This window comes from Miscanthus floridulus, chromosome 3 (genome assembly GCF_019320115.1).
Source record: "Miscanthus floridulus cultivar M001 chromosome 3, ASM1932011v1, whole genome shotgun sequence".
NCBI classification, from domain to species: domain Eukaryota; kingdom Viridiplantae; phylum Streptophyta; class Magnoliopsida; order Poales; family Poaceae; genus Miscanthus; species Miscanthus floridulus.
In genome coordinates, this window is record NC_089582.1 from 117,070,701 (window position 1) to 117,088,168 (window position 17,468).

Consider the following 17,468-nt stretch of genomic DNA (forward strand, 5'->3'; position numbering starts at 1 on the left):
GCGAATCAAAGGGGCCAATTTGTGGGGTACAACATATTCTGTAGATGCGGATGCGTGAAATCCTGCAGCTTATTTTCTTATTCATTAATCATTCTATTAGAAGTTCAGATGGATTCGTCGTAGTTGATGTTTATGTTTTAGCATAACCTGCTATTGATCTTGTTGTCCAGCGCAGCGTTGCAGAGAATCTACCCAATGAGGCTGGTATCTGCTGTTGGTTTGTAGGCTCTGGCTCTGGGAAAGTTTGGTGCAGGCTTTGGATACACTTGTGTGCTTGTGCATATATATTGTCACAAATACTTCAAAACAAAAGCACGTATCAATGGATCTTGCATTGCCTAGCCTTCTGTCAAAGAAAAAGGGCAGATAGGTGAAAGCATCCAGGGGTTGTGGTCCTGATCATGCCTAGATATGCTGAAGTCTATAGCTTTTTCAGCAGAGAGAAAAGGCAAGAAAGATTCATTCCTGATCTAACTCTTTGATTTGAAAGAGTTGATCAAGCTTAGTAAATCATCCTTGCATTGCCTCTTTCTGTTTTGTAGCAAAAGGGAGTTATGATCAAAGCTGCTTTTATTTCCTTGCCCATTTCACCAAAAGAGTTAGTAGTTGCCAACAAAATCTAGTTAATCCGCGCACTTATAATGTACAAACACCATGGCACAGAGCACCCAAGAGAGCTCCAGGAACCTGGCGATTTATGAGCACAGACATGGCGGAGCAGCCAAGCAGATGGATGGTAACTAGTCCACTGTCCTGTCCACACAACTAGCACATGCACCAACAAGGGGACGCAAGCTAGCTACTTCATCTTCAGCAGGCAGGCAGAGGAAGCAATCTCATGCAGCTCCCGCTCCTGCCTCTGGCACGGCCGCCGTCTTGGACAGGTTATGGAGCAGCGCGAGGTTCTCGTGGCGGAGTGCGCTGGCCCTCTCCCGGAGCCTCTCGTTCTCGGCGATGATGCACCGGTTCTCCAGGTAGAGCTTCAGGTTCAGTATCTCCATGGCCTCTGCTCCGGCTCTCAACCTCCTCAGCCTCAACCTGCGTACGTGTGGTGTGATTGCAGATTTGCAGGAAACTGTCGCTGCTGCTGCTGCTCCTCCAATTTGAGCAGAGGAAGCTTGAGAAACTTGAACAGAGCACGTTAATTAGTTACCTCTTTCTCCTGATGGCAACCGAGACATGAGGCGGTGGCGTCTTCTGCAGCTGCCGCTTGAGGTTGACGACAACAAGAGACGGGTGCTTCTTGCTGCTGCTGCTCCAGGACCAGGAGCCGGAGCACATGTTGCTGTGGATGGCGTACGCCTGCTGCTAGCTACTAGATTCTTTGGAGCTCAGTGACTTCGAGATGAAGTGTGTTTTAAGGTCTTTCAGGCTATATATAAAGACAGATCTCATCTCATCTCACCTCGCCTCGTCTCAGGGCTTTGGTGGTGGTAGCTTTAGGTTTTTGTTTGGTGGTGCATGCACACATTGACATGACGCATGTGAGCCGAGAGAGATGGAGAGGCAGCTAGCTCCTCCTCCTCCATCATGGAGCATGGACTATGGCATGGCATGGGCCAATGGATCTGCCGGACGCTAATCATTTAGCAGCATATTTCCATCGGAAAAAGGAGGAGGAGAGCGTGGAGAAATCGATGAGAGAGTATGGATCGGCGACGAGACAGCACGATCTTTTTGACAGGAGTAGGTTGGGGAGGAGAGGAGAAGACTACAAATAAAGGGAATCATTTGGGTTCTGCAGGAAGCTACCAGATGTGAAAATGAATTGGCTGAATAATTGTGCTCTCTATGTAACTTCTCCATTTTTTTTCCTCAAAAAAAAAAACTTCTCCGTTTTTTTGCATTGGTAAATATACACGTCAAAAAAAGCAAAATGGCCATGCATGCATTATTGATTTCTTGGGCCGGTTGCTTGCATTCCATGATGAAGCTTTAGAGTTTTCTTGGTACTCGATGGTGCAAGCAAGAGGAAGGCACGGGGAGGTCAAATTCGCTTTCGAGCATACCATCCTTTTTGCTCGTGCGGTTTCTTCGCCAGAATGATGCCTCAGCGCCTTTTTACCTCCCCTCCCCTCTCTGCAAACATGCGAGTTGCCGTCTGCGTTCAGAACTCTCGCTGCACTGTTCCAACAGAGTCTACTGGGAAGGAATTCCCATTTGATTTCTATCGCAGGCCTGAAAATGATCTGTCGGTCACCACAGTTTCTGCCAACTTGGGAGGCCAAGTTTCCATGAGAGAGAGATGTCCTTCATGCCACGCCATTCTCACACAGAAACCAGTCACCAAGCAGCAGCCATTCAGCCCCCGTTTACTGCGTCACGGGCCATCATGGAAGCGAGAATCTCTCGAGAAAAAACTTGCAGGGAAGACACTTTGGGCCACTGCCCCCAGCTTTGGCCAAAAGTTGCACTCATTACACACAAGGTAGCCAAGGAAGAGGTGCGCAAGAATTTGCGTTTGACACCTCAAGATCAACAGCACCTGTGCTCCAGATCTGCGCCGTCCGATGCCGTCCCAGACCCATGCGCGACGCGTGTCCCCCCCACCCGGTCCCGGTCCTGCGTCCACTCATTTGATGCATATCTTCGCCGAGTGGAGGTTTCACTCCGACGCTTGACCTCCCTGCACACATTGACAGAACACAGAAGCAGCATCCATCGTTGCTGCAGCTTTCGCCATTGACACTGGCCCCCGCATGAACCTGGTTGACCAATGCGCATGTGAATCATGAATCACATTAGGTAGATGCGCCATGATCCGTGAACACATACATGCATATGCATACATACATACATACACGTGCGATGCTCGTCCGGCAACAGCGACGTTCATGTTGGGTTCAGGGTTTAGCATCATGAGGACACATGCCAGTGGCACCTCGAGATGGAGAGCAGGTACTTTGATGCCTTTTTGGCAGGATTGGTTTGTTGGCCATGAACGGATGAGCTTGCGGGGACAGGGTTTTGCAGTGGTGGAGATGGTATCATGGTACTAACTTCAGTGCTCGAAACTGTAGCGTACTGAGTGGCATCTCTCTGTATCAAGTGAATGGATTCTGCTTATCTAAGGCTGTAACCGAATTCAGGGTGATTTTCACAGGCATTTACAGGAGAGATGCAGTTCTGTTTTTCATCAACACGGTCACAATCATATTTCAGAAGGTAAAGCCAATCAACCTTCTAACTCCGATCAAAAAAAAAAAATCAACCTTCACAGGCTCTCAGCAATGTCAATTTTCAAATGAGGTGTAGCATCCCTACAAATAAAGAACATTCCTGAGTGCAGCAAAATATGACTGAGTTCCCGACACTATCTTTTATCTTGCCTCAGAAAAATAATACTACAAACAGAGGATGCATATTGTTGAAAGGTTGTCCTTTTAAATAAACTTTTATCTAATGGCTAAACAGCAGTCATCCATATCAGAGAAAAGCAAGCGCATATCTCATTTACCTTGCTAAACCGGTTGTAACATCCAATCTTGCAGCCTATGACGTTTTTTAGCCTTACTGGGATGCTTTGAAGATGCGGTATGCAGCTATGCACATTGTTATGTTGCCAATCACTGTCAGGGCACCTTGAAGGGCTACAAGGACCTGTGGATCAAGTAAGAAAACCATTTTCACCAAGGCAAACAATACGAGCAAACGAACAGTTTCAAATACTGATTGGATTGCATTGTGCTTTTGTCTATTTTCATGAAAACTCTGAAGGGTTACCAGATGTAATAATTCTGTTATCACAAAAACTAGTAAAGCATGACTGCATAAGGATCTCAGCAAAAAGAATATCTGAAAATAGTTGCTGGTGTACACTAACTAAAGTTTCATTCAGGGTAAGCTAGAAACACAATAGCATCTCACAATTGAGAACATTCAAAAAAAAATATGGGGTCAGATAAGTGATAATCATATCAGCAAACAACAAACATGAAACTGCATTTTTAACTCAAGGAAATATCTTACTTCAAGAGACTCTGAATTGTAGAAGAAATGCCACGTGCAAGCACACATTGCTCCACCAAGAAGTGGAATCTATTGGACAGAAATAAAGATCTGTCAGTCAGCAAAACATAACATAACCAGTGACAAAACAGTTGAAAATTTACGAACATATGAACTGACTAAACAGCATAGTTCTGCAAACAGAAGAAACACACACAAGTTTCTTCTGCTCAAGATAACATTAAAGTGAACCATTCCTACTCAAAATCTTTAAACATCGCAATCTGTAGTTCTACAGGCAGATAGAGAAGAACCACCACACATTTCTTCAGCAAACGATATCTTAGCAAAGATCTAAAAGCTCTGCCGAAATTTGCACTCACCATCCCCCACGAGAGGCCCTTCCAGCCCTTGAGCCCCGTCCTCTCCCCGTAGTCCCAAACCAGCCACATCGCCGTCACCCTGCAACGCAAATCCCTGTCAGGGATTCAGGCCTCACAGAGCTTACAGGCGCGGAAGCAGTCGCTAGGCGGTAGCAGAGAGAAGCGGTACCACTCGGCGACGCTGGAGACGTGGACGGCCCAGGTGGGCAGCGAGAGTGCGTTCGCCGGCTCGGACAGCGCGGCGAGCGCTGGTGGCGAGGCGGCCGCGGCCCCGGCCACGGCAACCGCCGCCGCCGCCGCCGCCAGGCCCACCTCACCCGTCAGACGGAGTGCGGAGGGCGGTCTCCGCCGCTCACGTAGAGGTGGCGGAGGGGGACCGGAGGGCGCTAGCGTTGCCACGAGCCGGAGGGACGCCATGGGACGCGGCAGGACTGCGTGAGGTTGGCGTTAACCCGAACCCGGCAAGTCGTCGAGGATTATTAGACGTCTGTACATCCGTATGTGTACCCAAAAAAAGGAAAAAAAAAGAAAAAACTGAACATAGATTTGAAGGCTTATAAAAAAAAATACAGTCCAGGTTTAGCGGTGCCCCACTGCCCCTACTCAAGCTCGTATAAAATAGTAAGGCTTTCAAACAGCGGCGAATCTAGACTAAACTGCTACCGGGGTCGCACAGATTCATGAACTCAATTTAATAGGGTCGTAGCTGACCGGAATACGCGGGGTTCCACTGATTCGTACAAAGTTATCGGGGTCGCATGACCCCGACACATGCACTATGGCTTCGCCGCTGCTTTCAAATAACCCCATTCTAGACTACTCAAGAGTGAGATAGAAAATAGAAAACTGACGCTTGAAATATGAGAAGATTGGTGAGAAACTTAGGGCGCATTTGGCCGGGCTTCCGCCGGCTCTGGCCACACACTGTAGCGCGCTGTAGCGCGCTAGAGCTGGAGCCGGAGGAGCTTAAAAAAACGAGCTTCTCTGGCTCCGGTGCTGTTAGTGAGAGGAAAGAAGGAGAGAGAAAAACAGCTCCGGTGAACAGTGTCGCTACTGAAGATGAACAGGGGAGGAGTCAGAGGAGCCAGAGAGCCCAGCCAAACGGGCTCTGATAGTGTGTTTGATTTAAAGACTCAAGTCATACATTATGGAATGGTCTAGTATGGACTCATCCAGCGATTTCTCGTGGAACCACATGATCCGTCTTAGTAGGCATATCCAAGTACTACACAGAATGGCTTCGTGACGCATGATTCGATAACATGACACATACCAAACGTCTGGGCTAGCTTCGGTACTAGATCGAATGATTTCGCATGGCCTCGTGACACATACAAACAGACTGATTGGTTAGGCTCTAAAATCTGTCCAACGAAAACTAAAGCATTGTACTGAGGTATGTTCATACACTTATTCTTAGCCTCACCTCAATACCCCCTGCTTTTCAATTTCTTTTGTTCCCCCCTCTTTCCCACCCCCACCTGCACAGAACCCTATTTGTCTCCTTCCTATGCATCGCTAGCACCGCCCTCCCTCCGGCTATTGATCACCGTATCTAGGCGTGTTTGGTTCTGTATATCAGTGAACCAGGCTCTCCAGATGCGGTGACCACCTACGCCAGGGTTCGGGCTAGGCTCCGGTGGTGTAAAAGCCACCCCTCCAGCTAGGTTCCCGTGATGCGAGAAAATCCGACGTTTCCCAAGAGCCTGGCTAGCGCAGTGCGGGTGGGAGCATATGGGGTGCACACGATAGAGAGGGGAGATGCAGGCATCTAGGCAATCAATCACTTGCTCGGTGTAGCCTGTATGACTCCGTTGGCTTGGAGGAATTTTGGAGAAATTTGTGAGAGAAAAATACTGTTTCGGATGAAAAAAAAACAGATCAAGCTAGGTTTAAGGATACACGGGGCCTATGCATGGATCCTACTGTAGCAACCGAACAAACATCTCTTGCATGCTCTTAGCCTGGCTACCGAGAAAGGACCTGGGTAGACTGGGAAGGCAACTAAACGCGCCCCTAGCCTTCCCGTTGGCCGGAGTCGTTGCCCTCCTCATTGTCTGCTCTAGCCTGTGAGTGGGCCCTCCTAGAGAGCGGTCTCAATCGACCTCAAGCTCACCCTCGCCACCCGACCATGGACCACCTTTGCTCGGTGAGCTCCCTCTCGGGTTGACGGGTTGTTGTCCGGTCCTCAAGCAGGTGCTCCCATAGTGCACCTCAAAATGGGAGTTGGCCTCCCCTCATAGCCACGCGATGCAGGAATCGAAGATGAAGGAGACGAGGTCGCGGCGTGATGGAGCTCGACCCGCCATGGTGATACGGGAGACAGAGAGGACGAAGAGGAGGGAACCTTGATTGGTCGTCCATCGTCCACATTACTTGGACAAGAGAGGACGATGGATGCGGCTTGGAGGGAGGGGGTTGAGAAAAGAAATAGGAAAAACAATGTATTCCGCCGACAAATAGGTCCCATCTAGAGTTTAATCAATTATTTAACGTTCGAAAAAGAAAGGGAGGTCTTCAGATCCCAATAGGTCCCGATTTGAGGATCATCGATGGAGATACTCAACTGGACATGTGTATAGCTGCAACCGTATGTGTAGGTTACTCTTATTCCTGTAACGTTGTCATTGGGATGCAGACGAAATGTCGCATACGAGAAATTCTGACGAATCATGCGAGAATAGATATGGTTCGATGAACAGCAGTTTGAGATGCCCTGTTCACTTTGCTAAAAAAACAAGCTGAAAAATATTGTTCGCTAATTTGTCGTGAGAAAAAAACATGGTTCCTTTGCTGAAAAAGTATGGCTGCCTATGACAAGTGGCCAAAAATTGAACTCAATCAGCTCTTGGGCGGCATGCCAGCATGTATAACTCAAAAAGAAATGCAAATTTGGAAGATAATTTAGTGAAAAGAAAACACTTGCAAGCTTACTTAGGGCTTGTTCAGTTCCTATGGCACCATCGCCTGGAAGGATTCTTACCCGGATTGCTAGGCTAATTTATATAATCTTTGATCAGCTGGAACGATTCTTGGGTGCAATCCTAGAGAACCGATCGACCCCTTAGATGGAGAGAAGGAGCGCTACATGAGTTTCAAATTTGAACCATGAAAATTCTATCTAGTCTAGATAAATAAGAGCAGGAACAGCAGCACTCGATTGATTCAGGAAACTAGTCAACCACCAAAAAATCAGATGTGTTTCTTCACAATCCAAGGGAGACGAGGCCCTGTTCATGCATCTCATCTCAACAAATCGTTAAGCCCTTTGTTCGGCTTTACATGTATTCACCTCAACATGATATGTGTTGGAGTGGATTGGATCACACATGAATTGAGGTGGATACAAGTGTAGTCTGACAAGCCCTAGAGAGGTTCTATCCATGGGCTTTTTGCTATCATCCAAGAATTTAGGCCATTAGATTCCTCAAAAGAAATTTCAGGCCACTAGAAATCTTAGTTTGACAGAACCACGATCAGATATAAACTAGAAACACCGGTGCGGATTTGCCACGCCATGGAGGGACCAGCCGGTTGTATTTTGTGAATCACGGTTAAATTAAGCTAATGACATTTATGTCATATAAGCTCATTTGTGTTTTCTTAATTGTATTGATAAGATCAGTGTGTTTTCTGGGATACATTCTTTACATGTATCGCTATTCGAAAATGCTCTGGTGAGGACGTCCGTTCGGACGGACCTTACAACCGTGGAGTCATGGACCACGCAAAACATCTTGGTCCACTCATGGAACAATGCAACAGATTGGTGGGTTTTCCCGTCCGCTCGAGCTCGAGAACGTTCGGGATACAAGATATTTTTAGGCTCTGTCGCCCCCTCCCCCCCCCCCCCCCCCCCCCCCCCGCCTGTAGGTACCGCACGCACTTCGCAAAGCTTTTTTGTCTATCCTCTGCTCCTTTCTCCCCATCTTTGTCCGTCGAGATTTTTTTGCTTCTGTGCCACCATCCCGCACCGCGACCCCATCCACCTCGCGCATCGCGGAAGGGGAGGCCGACACCTGCGTCTGGGTGTACGCTGAGCCGTTGCTCTCGACGTCCCCTTGACCGAGCTTGCTGGCTACTGTTGTTCCCCACCAGGTAGGTCATTGCCGCCAACGACGCCGTGTTTGTTTCAGGCGTTTCAGACTTATGTTTCTGAGATGTTGCAATGACAGTACACATGTTGCAAACGTATGTTTTTAAATGTTCCAGACGTGTGTTTTAACTATTTCCTTTGGACGTTGCATATGTTGTTATAGCTATAAACGTATGTTTCAAGTGTATGTTTTTAAATGTTTCAGATTTATGTTGTAATTGTTTTATATGGATATTGCATATGTTCCTATGATTATACAGGCATATTTCGAGATTGCATATTTATTTTTGTCAGTTCATCTGCCGCCGATGCTCCCTACCACTCGCCGTCTTCCTGCAAGGCAGTGCGGCTGCACGGTCGTACCAGGTGCCGTTTCTGCTTACGTGGCCGCGAAGCTCGGCAGACTTTCGGGTCGATGGATGGATTGTTGACGTGGCTGATCGAAGTACTAGACACGTAGTCAATTGAGGTGTTGGCCTGTTCGCTTGAACTTATCAGCCTGACTTATCAGCCATGGTACATGATTTTTTCTCACAGTAAATCAGCCAACCGTACTCAGCGAAAAGTTCGTCCGGTAAAAGATAGTGCGAGCCAGATTGTATGCCACGATGATCATTTGGCAGCGATCCTGACCAATGATGAACCTTCCTAGATTGCTATCCATGGGGATCAGTTAGCCTGACTAAATGTCAACACGGGTTATGGCAACGTCAGAAACAATGATGAGTTGCTTCGATTTGAACTGGGTTATTAGGCTTCTGTTTTCTTGGACCACACCATGACAAGAGCAAATCCCATTAAGGACATCAACACAACCTGCAGAAATGAATCAAGTTAACGATGGTAAGATCCTCATTAATCTCTCCGCAGACAAAACAGAATCGACCCCTCTTTTGCAGAGTTTGTGTTGAAGTTTCATGTGAATTGGGTGGAAGTAATAAGTTTTTTTATCTGCTGGACAGATGTTAATACCGTGGAACAATGTATTGACCTATCCATAGCTGTCCCCAAGATTAATGTCAGATTAACAGGAAAGTTCCATTTGTAAGAGATAAATCTGCAAGGGGCTAGTGGATGGTAAAAGTTCACATACCGACACAGCTGGAGGCACACCCACTAGTGGATCTGGGAAGAACTTGTTTGCTAAAGCAAGAGCAAGGAGGCTACTTTGCATTCCTGCATCAAGAGATACTGGTGAGACAACAAACAAATTAGAAAGAAATATCCTCATGTAATAGGAGAGCACGTCACCTGTCTCAAAAGATATTGTCCTTTGTAGTGCCTTTACATCGTCTGACTTGTGAAACCAAGTACCAGCAAGATGATAACCAGCTACAAAAGATGAGGTGTGGAATGCAAAAAGGAGCAGCACTATGGCTAATCCAAATGGCGACAAAACAGCCTTGATATTTATTGCCAATGGTGAGCCAACACACAGAGCAGTGACAAACACCGATAACGGAGGGAGAAATGGCTGAATAGCTGCACAGAGCCTTGGAAGGAATCTGCGTAATATAAAGAAACATGAATTTAGACCTGAAAACAGAAGTTACTCAAAGTGGGAGCCAAAGATCAGAAATATAGTAAGGGAACTATCCAATCTAGCACAGCTGTCTCCTATACTTCAGTTCAAAGCAATGAAGGGAATACCTATTCAGAAGCAATCCAGCAGCAATTGGAGCAACAACTATTTGAACGATGCTGGACATCATCCCTTTGACATCTACAGGTAATTTCTGGCCAATAAGAAAGTAAGATAATGTTGGGGTGACAAAAACTGCAGTAGCTGTTGACAATGATGTCATAACAATGCTGAGAGGGGCCATATGTGGATCCGTCAGGAAAGTTGCATAGTTTGAAAGCTGTGCTCCGCTCACGCATGAAACCAACATGATACCAGCGCCTACAGACAAGTTCACGGCAGAGTTCACCGCATATTCTGCAATGCTCCTTCTAAAGCATATAAAAATGCATGAATCAATTTCTTACCTAGAGCAGTTGGGAGATTAAGAACTGCGACCGCAAGAGTGCCAAAAAGGAATCCCAACAAAGGCTTGATGACAAACTGTCCGATATAGCCCGCACCAATAGCATCTGGCCTTTTTATGGCTTCAACAAAATCCTTGACGGTTGAGTTTACACCAACAGCAAACATCAAGAACCCCAAAGCAGGTGCATAATACCTGCGATAATAACACACACCCTGGAAATGTAAATAACAGGTGCAAATATAAAACACAGTGCTACTGACACAAACATGAAACTATCTAATAAAAGCCAGCTAATAAGTGTATGACACTGTGAGAGGTAGACCCTTAATGATTAATCATTACAGAAAGGATATCGGAGTTTATCAGTGAGCATAAACCAAGAGGATTCATATAGTCCAGAGACCTAATCAGAAAGCATTACCATATAGAGAACGAAAAGATGGTGATTAGTAAGGATCAACACATGATTTTAAATACCTTTGAGGTAATTATATGCATACTTCTGAGAAATCGCACTCCCCTATATTTCTTATTTATGGGACTGGAAGAACAATCAAGAAGTAAGTTCGAGAAAAGTAGCTGTCCAAGAAAATGATCTTAAGATACTATCATCAGGGGGGATAAGGATCCAAAGCCAAAGGAAGCCGAACAGGGCTGTGTACCATCTCTTTCATATACTGCTAAAGTGTAGCTGAAATATAAATTCAACTGATCATTGATCCAACGATGTAGATTCCATGCTAACAGATCGATAACTGAATTTGCATTAATAAAGAGCAAAAACTTGCATGACAGACCTGGTTGTGAACCATGTAAACGAAGGAGGGTACACCAGCGCGAGAATTGTGCTCCCCAGCACTATATGGGGAATAATGGAGTTGGCACTCTTTAAAATCTTCAAGAAATCTACTTTACTCTCCTCCACTACCTGTAGCTTCAATCCAAAGTGTAAAAAGCAGACAGTGACCATCCCGAGTACAAAAGCTCACTAGCTAAGGCATAAAGAAACTGCATCGCAACGGCACCTGAGAAGGCGATACCGCGTCCTCCCCGATGTTATCTTTCTCCAAGGAACCACTCGCACTCGCCCAGAAGCGCCTCTTAGCAACCACTCCAGATCCCTGCTCTGCTTGTATAGAAGAAACAGAAAGACTACATCACAAATTTTCAATCCCGGCACCGCGAAGCTTATGATAGATAAGATACTGATTGTTGAACCCAAAAATCCAAGCTATGTCAACGGCGATATCACCAATCAATCAATTAGAGAAGGAGACGAAACTACTCAGACCGTCGAGTGAGGAGTTTCCGAAGTTGGTACACCAAACAGACTCCAGGCACCATCCATTCACACGATACAACAGCATAAGATTGGAGAGGTTTTGAGATCAGAGTGGAGCACCTACGCCATGAAACGCGCGGCGGCGGGATCGCCGGAGAAGGCACCGAGACGCGGTCCGGCCCCGGCTGCCGGTGGCGGGCCGACGAGTGGACGCCAGCGAGGTGGGCCCGCTTCAGGACGGCTGCGGCGGCGGGGGGCATTTGAACTCGAGCGAGGAGTGGGTGTGGGGCACTGGAGCAGCAGGCAGCAGGCCAGCAGCTGACGAAGGGAGATGGGAGGTGTCGTTTCGAGTTGCCATAAATCTAATGGCGCCCCGTTCTCGTGCCTTTAAATCCATTTATTTTTTTTATTTAAAATAGTATTTTTTTCTCACAAATTCTTTCAGTATTACTCTAAACCATCCAGATTTCTCCAGAATTCAGACGGCTCGGATTTGTATGTTAAGAGTACATGACCTTTATATCGGTTCACGTAGAATGTCTCTACGTTCAGTTCGTTGTTGCTGCTCGTGTTACTAGCACTGAAAGTTTGTAGTAGAGTTACAAATGATCGAGAGAGGGACAGGTCCTAAGTCTCTGGTGAGAGGAGCGAACGGATGCCGAGAGCTCGGTCGTTTCTCGATTGTATGCTCGTGTGTTCTGGTTGGTTCGAGGTTCGATGGATTCGAGTCCCAATTGATGCGATGTGTTGCGATGCTCTTTATAGAACGCCCTACTTTTCTTTTTATAGGTCAAGGGAAATCACGGGTTACAATAGAGAGAAAAGAGGAGGATGAGAAGGAGAGGAAGTCCTCCATAATCGTCGGGTCCTTTTCCTTCATGTGGGTCCCGCCAATCCTGTAGATGTCAACAGGGATAGCTCCACGTCGCGGCCCTCTCCGTCATTGGCGCCATGCGCAGGCGTCGTCTCCCGATCGTGACGCTCCACTCCGTCCTGGCAAACGTCGTGGTGAACTGACGCGCTTGTTAGTGCTCGTACGAGGGTTAGGCATAACAACACGGATACGCCCGACGCTGTTCCTCATGTGAATCCCCAGGTATGGCCCGTCCGGCCACGGGTTATATCGAAGAGTGTCGGTCACCTCCCTGATGTTAGAGCTTTGACCCAGGACCATTCGCTTGGACCTAGAGTAGTTGGCGGTGGTATGGGTCTTCGTCGGGCGAGACAGATCCCCTGGCCTCGGGGTCGGTCGAGGCGGAGCCCGCCCCCAGAGGTCGGGCGAGGCGGAACCAGCCCTCAGAGGTCGGGCGAGGTGGAGCCCGTCCTCAGAGGTCGGGCGAGTCGGAGCGCAAACCTAAGGGTCAGGCAAGACAGAGCCCGCCCCTAAAGGCTGGGCGAGGCGAAGCCAACCCTCAGAGATCGGACGAGGCGGAGTCCGCGACCTCGGTGTCGGGCGAGGCGGAGCTTGCGCACCTTGGGGTGGGTTGGAGCTGTAGTCGCGCTCTTGACTGCTCAGATGAATCAATGTTGATGGTTATTAGCTCCTCCTCTTCGGGTACCCTATTATTGGTCTCCGACAGTAGCCCCTGAGCCTGCGAAGGAGTAGAATACTCATTCGGAGGCTTTTCCAAACGGGAGGACTCTGAAGGCCTCGGGCTTCTTTTCTTGCCCACAGTGTGACCTGGGGACGGTGATTCCCTTTCCTCGAGCCCTCTCCCGTAGCAGGGGGCTCAGTCGATGATCGGTTTGTCTTTGCGATTGTCTTCCCTCAAGCGTTTTTTTAATAAAAATGAAGGGATCGAGCCGTGCCATGATTTTTCTTTAAGGATGAATTATGGCACCTGATGAGCTGTTAATGGGATAGTCTGAGTGGGCCCCTCGGCATCCCGTTCACGGGGATCCAGCTTGGATCAGCTTGGTGACTGACCCCAGATTCTCAGCGGTCAATCCATATAGTTCTCGGGTACGTTCGATCGGTCCTAAGGGCTAAGTACCTTTCTTCGAAAAAAACCATGGATCGTAACCGGCCGAGACTCGAACGTGGACCGGAATGCTCGCGGCGCTTGTGCGCCTGGGTACTGGCCGCTAGCGGGCCCATCTCTTTCCACCTCTCACCCTAAAGGCGCCTGGAGCGGTTGTAGAATGTAACACCCCTGGTGTTACGAGCTCGTTTAGCACCACGATTTAGGCCTAAGACAAATTTTCGAAACGAGTTTCTCAGAATTTCTAATTTAAAATATACTTGATGCGAAGCGAATCCTGTGTGACTTAGTTTCGTGGACTCAAATAAACACTCAAGTTAAATTACGCAGTGCGTAGAAAAATCTAGGAATGTCCGATAATGATTCTAGCAAGTAAATGGCGAATGGCTTGTTCTGTTGGATTGAACATGAAAACAATTTTTATAAACAAAAATACGATATGACTGGTATATAGTACTTAAGTAAAATTCGGAGTGTGATTTTGGTGGCAATTAATGTATCGAGTAACAAACTTTAGCGCTTAGACTGTGTTTAAAAATATAAATAGTCAGCTTGGTAAATGAATATTTGAGAGCTGAAATAATAACGAGAGTGCCGCTGACCAATCGCCCCACCTACCTCGCCGGTACGACGCACACGTTGATGGATGAGTTGGTCGGGTTGATGCTGCCGTGTACTGCTCTGCTTGTTTTCCCTCCCTCACCGCCAGTTCCGTCGCTTCACCCTGCGTCTCTTGCTGTGCTCTCTGCTCTCTGCCTTGCTTGTCTACCTGCTGACTCGCATGGTCCCGTCACTCTGATGTCCTACGTAATGGAAGTTGATCGACCCTCGTGTTGTTGTCCCCTTCCTTTCTATTCCTACATAATGGAAGTCTGCCAGTCGCTCCTTGTTTCCCTCGCCTCCCTTTGCTTGCCCAACGCCGGCTCATCCCTCTCTCTTGCCGTGCACCACTGTTTTCGTTCTCCCGTCGAGACCTTGTCGTGATGTCGCTGTTTTTCCCTTCCTGCTTGTCCTCGGCCGTTTGCTTCACCTACCCGTGTTAGTGCTGCCTCTACTTGCCTGCCGTGGCCGGTATCTATCTGTCTCTTTATTCTCTCACGTTGTTTCCTCGCTCCTTCCTTTTTCTGTTGTCCGGGGGAAAAGGCGCCCAGCTCCGCTTGCCCTTCCCACCCACTCGCTCGGCCCTCTCCTCTGCTTGCGTCGTTGCTGGCTCCATGCCTAAGCACGCGTGCCCTGGTCCCGTGTTGGACCTGCGATTCCTCGACGCGTCGAGCCACAGCGTCGCCTCTCCTTTTCCCCTTCGCAGTCAGCGTCGCCTTGGCCTGCTTTCTCCGCCACCTGCCGCCATCACTGCGCTGCCGCCCGTCGTTTTCCCCGGTCCCAATGTAGCAGCACACTGGCGTGCTCGGTTCGCCAACGGCCACCACCGCATGTGCTGGCGCACCACGAGCGCGCGCTGCTACTCCGGGCCATGTCGGGAGCTGCCATGTACCGCGCCTCCCATCGTTGTTGCCAGTTTACCCCCTCCTCGCAGCGTCCGAAGCCAATGCAGCGACCGCGACCTCTCCCCGCACCACCGCCATGGCTGCCCATGCGTGCGGGCTGCGCCCGCCGATGCCCCAGCTCCACCGCGGCCCCTGCTCGGGCCTTCGCCATGCTGTGCATGTGGCTAGGGCGTTGTGCCTTGCCTGGCACGTGCGGGGCCTAGCCGGGGGCACGCCTTGTTCACCCGGTGCCGAGGAGTTCGCCCGCGCCAGTCACCGCGCCCCGCAGCGGCACCGCCACCGCTGTCGCTCGCCGCCCGCCGATGTTCCCCTGCCGTGCTCTGTTTTTTGTGGGAGAAGAAAAGGTGAGAAATGTGAGGATTGAATCTTTCCAGGGTTCCTGATGCGAAATCAGTGACTCACTTAAATAGTATTGTGTCCTACGGGTGGATTTAAGTAAAGTAAAGGGACCACATCGCAAAACTACCGCCGCCGCGCTGCCTTGGCCGCGTGGGTCGGTTGAATGGGCTGCTCTCGCCCCCGTCCCCACGTTGGGCCGCTGGCCACGCGCCCCGCCTGGGCTGCCGCACGCGTCCACGATAGGGCTGCTAGGCTGTTTAGCCGCCGCCGGCCCAAGTGCCATGTTCTTTTCTAGTTTTGTTTAAAATGGCAAAAACTTGTAAAGTCAATATAAAATTGTGTAGCTGTCCAAAAATTATGAAATTGGTTTTGTTAGTCTCCTAAAATCATGATCTACCTATTAGTATATTTTGTTCACATAGTGTGATAATATTCTTGGAAGCTATATAATTAATTTACGGTACTTAATATTGAAAAATATAAATTTGTAGGAATCTTCATGGTAAATTAGTAATATTGTTGAATCTGAAATTTGTACAGTATACTCCTAGCAATATTAGGTACTTAGTGTAATTTTTATAGCTCTAGAATAATTAGTTGCTAAATAGATAATGATGCCCTATTCCGAATAATAATTAAATAGATAAAATGGAATAAAGAAAACACCTTGGGTTTTGTATACCTAAAACATTAGTTGGGAAGTAACGTCTTATTCGACAACATGGATATGTAGACCAGCGTTAGAGCTATCTCGTTAGCTTGTGAGGCGTGATCAGATTTCTAAGCACTTCGATGATCGTTGATTATTTACATCTATGCATTTGCATCAATGCATATCATATAGGTACGATGATAGATCAACGGATCAATTGAAGGATGATTGGAAATCCGAAGATGGTGTAATAGTATTCTCTCCAAGAGATGATGCAATGGGCTTTCTATTCAGAGGATGTGGATGATCTGAAGATGCAAATACTAACTTTTTGGTTATAATTTACCTAGGCAAGCCCCGGTGCATAACCCCTACTTTTTCTACAGTTAAAATTATTTTGTGCATTAAGTTTAAGGAGTTGAATGAAACTCATTTGCATATATATCTTTATCCTATGAGTCTTACTAGTATTACAGGATCGTGTAGAATGCTATGCTACAGGACTCCGGTAGAAGTCAAGTGATTGCCTGTCACTCGTGAGAGATAGGAAAATATATTATTGTATTATTATCACTTAGAAAATATAAATGATGGAAAGAAAAAATGGTGACTAGGCAGGGATATGGTTTGGGTATTGGTGGGTGTAAGAGGTTGTGTTGCCGTGGACGTGGGGCATGGCTTGGTTACATTGCTTTCCCTGTCTGTGTCGGTTAAGGTCTGGTCGTTGCAAAAGGTATCGTGGGCAAGTCATAGATTTATTATCCCGAGCACATACTTGTGTATGGGCGCTTGGAAGACTTGTTGCTCTCTTGTCGTGGGTTCCGATTCTTTTCGGACCAACTATCAGGGTTTTGTTTTAGTGGAGGAGGTCCTTGCACCGCACTGAGTCTAGGACTCAGGCGCGGGGGCTTAGAGTCCTAGTTTGGACAGGGACCTAGGACCCTAGGACATGAGGGTGATGGGTTGGTCCTGTTTGTGTCTGGGGTACAAGTGGGGCGTGTGTTTTCGGGGTACCCAGCTAGGGGCATTGATTCGCCAATTGCCGGGTGATCTGGTACGGCTTGTTTCGTGTCTAGCACCGTAGTAAGAACTGAAAGATGAAAGATGGAAAAATGAACTCTGATTGCATACCACCTGCTTGAAAGTAGCACATGTGCTTACATAGAATGGTTAGTTAATGAACCAATGCGGCTATTAATAAAAATCAAATATAAGGATGCACGCTTAGTAATGCTTCCTGCAAATGCAATAAACCCACAAGCCAGATAGCCTTGCATATCCTTGGAGTGT

The 17,468-nt window shown here is 47.8% G+C and overlaps 3 protein-coding genes and 1 pseudogene across 5 annotated transcripts; all 4 read right to left on the bottom strand.

The window, feature by feature from the left end:
- Positions 1 to 552: 552 nt before the first annotated feature.
- On the bottom strand, positions 553 to 1,424 carry LOC136542168 (protein LITTLE ZIPPER 1-like). Its single transcript, XM_066534479.1, has 2 exons — positions 1,154 to 1,424; positions 553 to 1,038 (listed from the first exon to the last, which is right to left on the bottom strand). Exons 1-2 carry the CDS (start codon positions 1,279 to 1,281, stop codon positions 837 to 839), a joined length of 330 nt encoding a protein of 109 aa, XP_066390576.1. The 5' UTR covers positions 1,282 to 1,424; the 3' UTR covers positions 553 to 836.
- Positions 1,425 to 2,290: 866 nt separating this feature from the next.
- LOC136544263 (uncharacterized) lies at positions 2,291 to 2,984 on the bottom strand (annotated as a pseudogene).
- LOC136542167 (uncharacterized) lies at positions 2,714 to 4,797 on the bottom strand. 3 transcript variants are annotated; one of them, XM_066534475.1, is made up of 5 exons: positions 4,501 to 4,797; positions 4,332 to 4,425; positions 3,970 to 4,038; positions 3,458 to 3,600; positions 2,714 to 3,260 (listed from the first exon to the last, which is right to left on the bottom strand). In XM_066534475.1, exons 1-4 carry the CDS (start codon positions 4,746 to 4,748, stop codon positions 3,511 to 3,513), a joined length of 501 nt encoding a protein of 166 aa, XP_066390572.1. In that variant the 5' UTR covers positions 4,749 to 4,797; the 3' UTR covers positions 2,714 to 3,260; positions 3,458 to 3,510. The 3 variants fall into 3 exon arrangements, with proteins under 3 accessions (XP_066390572.1, XP_066390574.1, XP_066390573.1); XM_066534477.1 differs by having other exon boundaries at positions 2,717 to 3,260; positions 4,332 to 4,410; XM_066534476.1 differs by lacking the exon at positions 2,714 to 3,260 and having other exon boundaries at positions 3,268 to 3,600.
- Positions 4,798 to 8,815: 4,018 nt separating this feature from the next.
- On the bottom strand, positions 8,816 to 12,030 carry LOC136542166 (probable sodium/metabolite cotransporter BASS5, chloroplastic). Its single transcript, XM_066534474.1, has 8 exons — positions 11,825 to 12,030; positions 11,444 to 11,544; positions 11,216 to 11,346; positions 10,417 to 10,610; positions 10,078 to 10,330; positions 9,679 to 9,932; positions 9,521 to 9,603; positions 8,816 to 9,243 (listed from the first exon to the last, which is right to left on the bottom strand). Exons 1-8 carry the CDS (start codon positions 11,958 to 11,960, stop codon positions 9,178 to 9,180), a joined length of 1,218 nt encoding a protein of 405 aa, XP_066390571.1. The 5' UTR covers positions 11,961 to 12,030; the 3' UTR covers positions 8,816 to 9,177.
- Between the last annotated feature and the right edge of the window lie 5,438 nt (positions 12,031 to 17,468).

Bases quoted from the DNA above. Each gene is read 5' to 3' on its own strand.
- LOC136542167 (XM_066534475.1), bottom strand. From the start codon at position 4,748: ATGGCGTCCCTCCGGCTCGTGGCAACGCTAGCGCCCTCCGGTCCCCCT. The intron at 4,039-4,331 runs GTGAGTGCAAAT...TCTGTCCAATAG, and splicing joins AGGGCCTCTCGTGGGGGATG to ATTCCACTTCTTGGTGGAGC. The intron at 3,601-3,969 runs GTAAGATATTTC...CTTGATCCACAG, and splicing joins ACAATTCAGAGTCTCTTGAA to GTCCTTGTAGCCCTTCAAGG.
- LOC136542166 (XM_066534474.1), bottom strand. From the start codon at position 11,960: ATGCCCCCCGCCGCCGCAGCCGTCCTGAAGCGGGCCCACCTCGCTGGC. The intron at 10,611-11,215 runs GTCTGTCATGCA...TTATTATCGCAG, and splicing joins TTTACATGGTTCACAACCAG to GTATTATGCACCTGCTTTGG. The intron at 9,244-9,520 runs GTATGTGAACTT...TCATTTCTGCAG, and splicing joins GTGTGCCTCCAGCTGTGTCG to GTTGTGTTGATGTCCTTAAT.
- LOC136542168 (XM_066534479.1), bottom strand. From the start codon at position 1,281: ATGTGCTCCGGCTCCTGGTCCTGGAGCAGCAGCAGCAAGAAGCACCCG. The intron at 1,039-1,153 runs GTAACTAATTAA...ACACGTACGCAG, and splicing joins GTTGCCATCAGGAGAAAGAG to GTTGAGGCTGAGGAGGTTGA.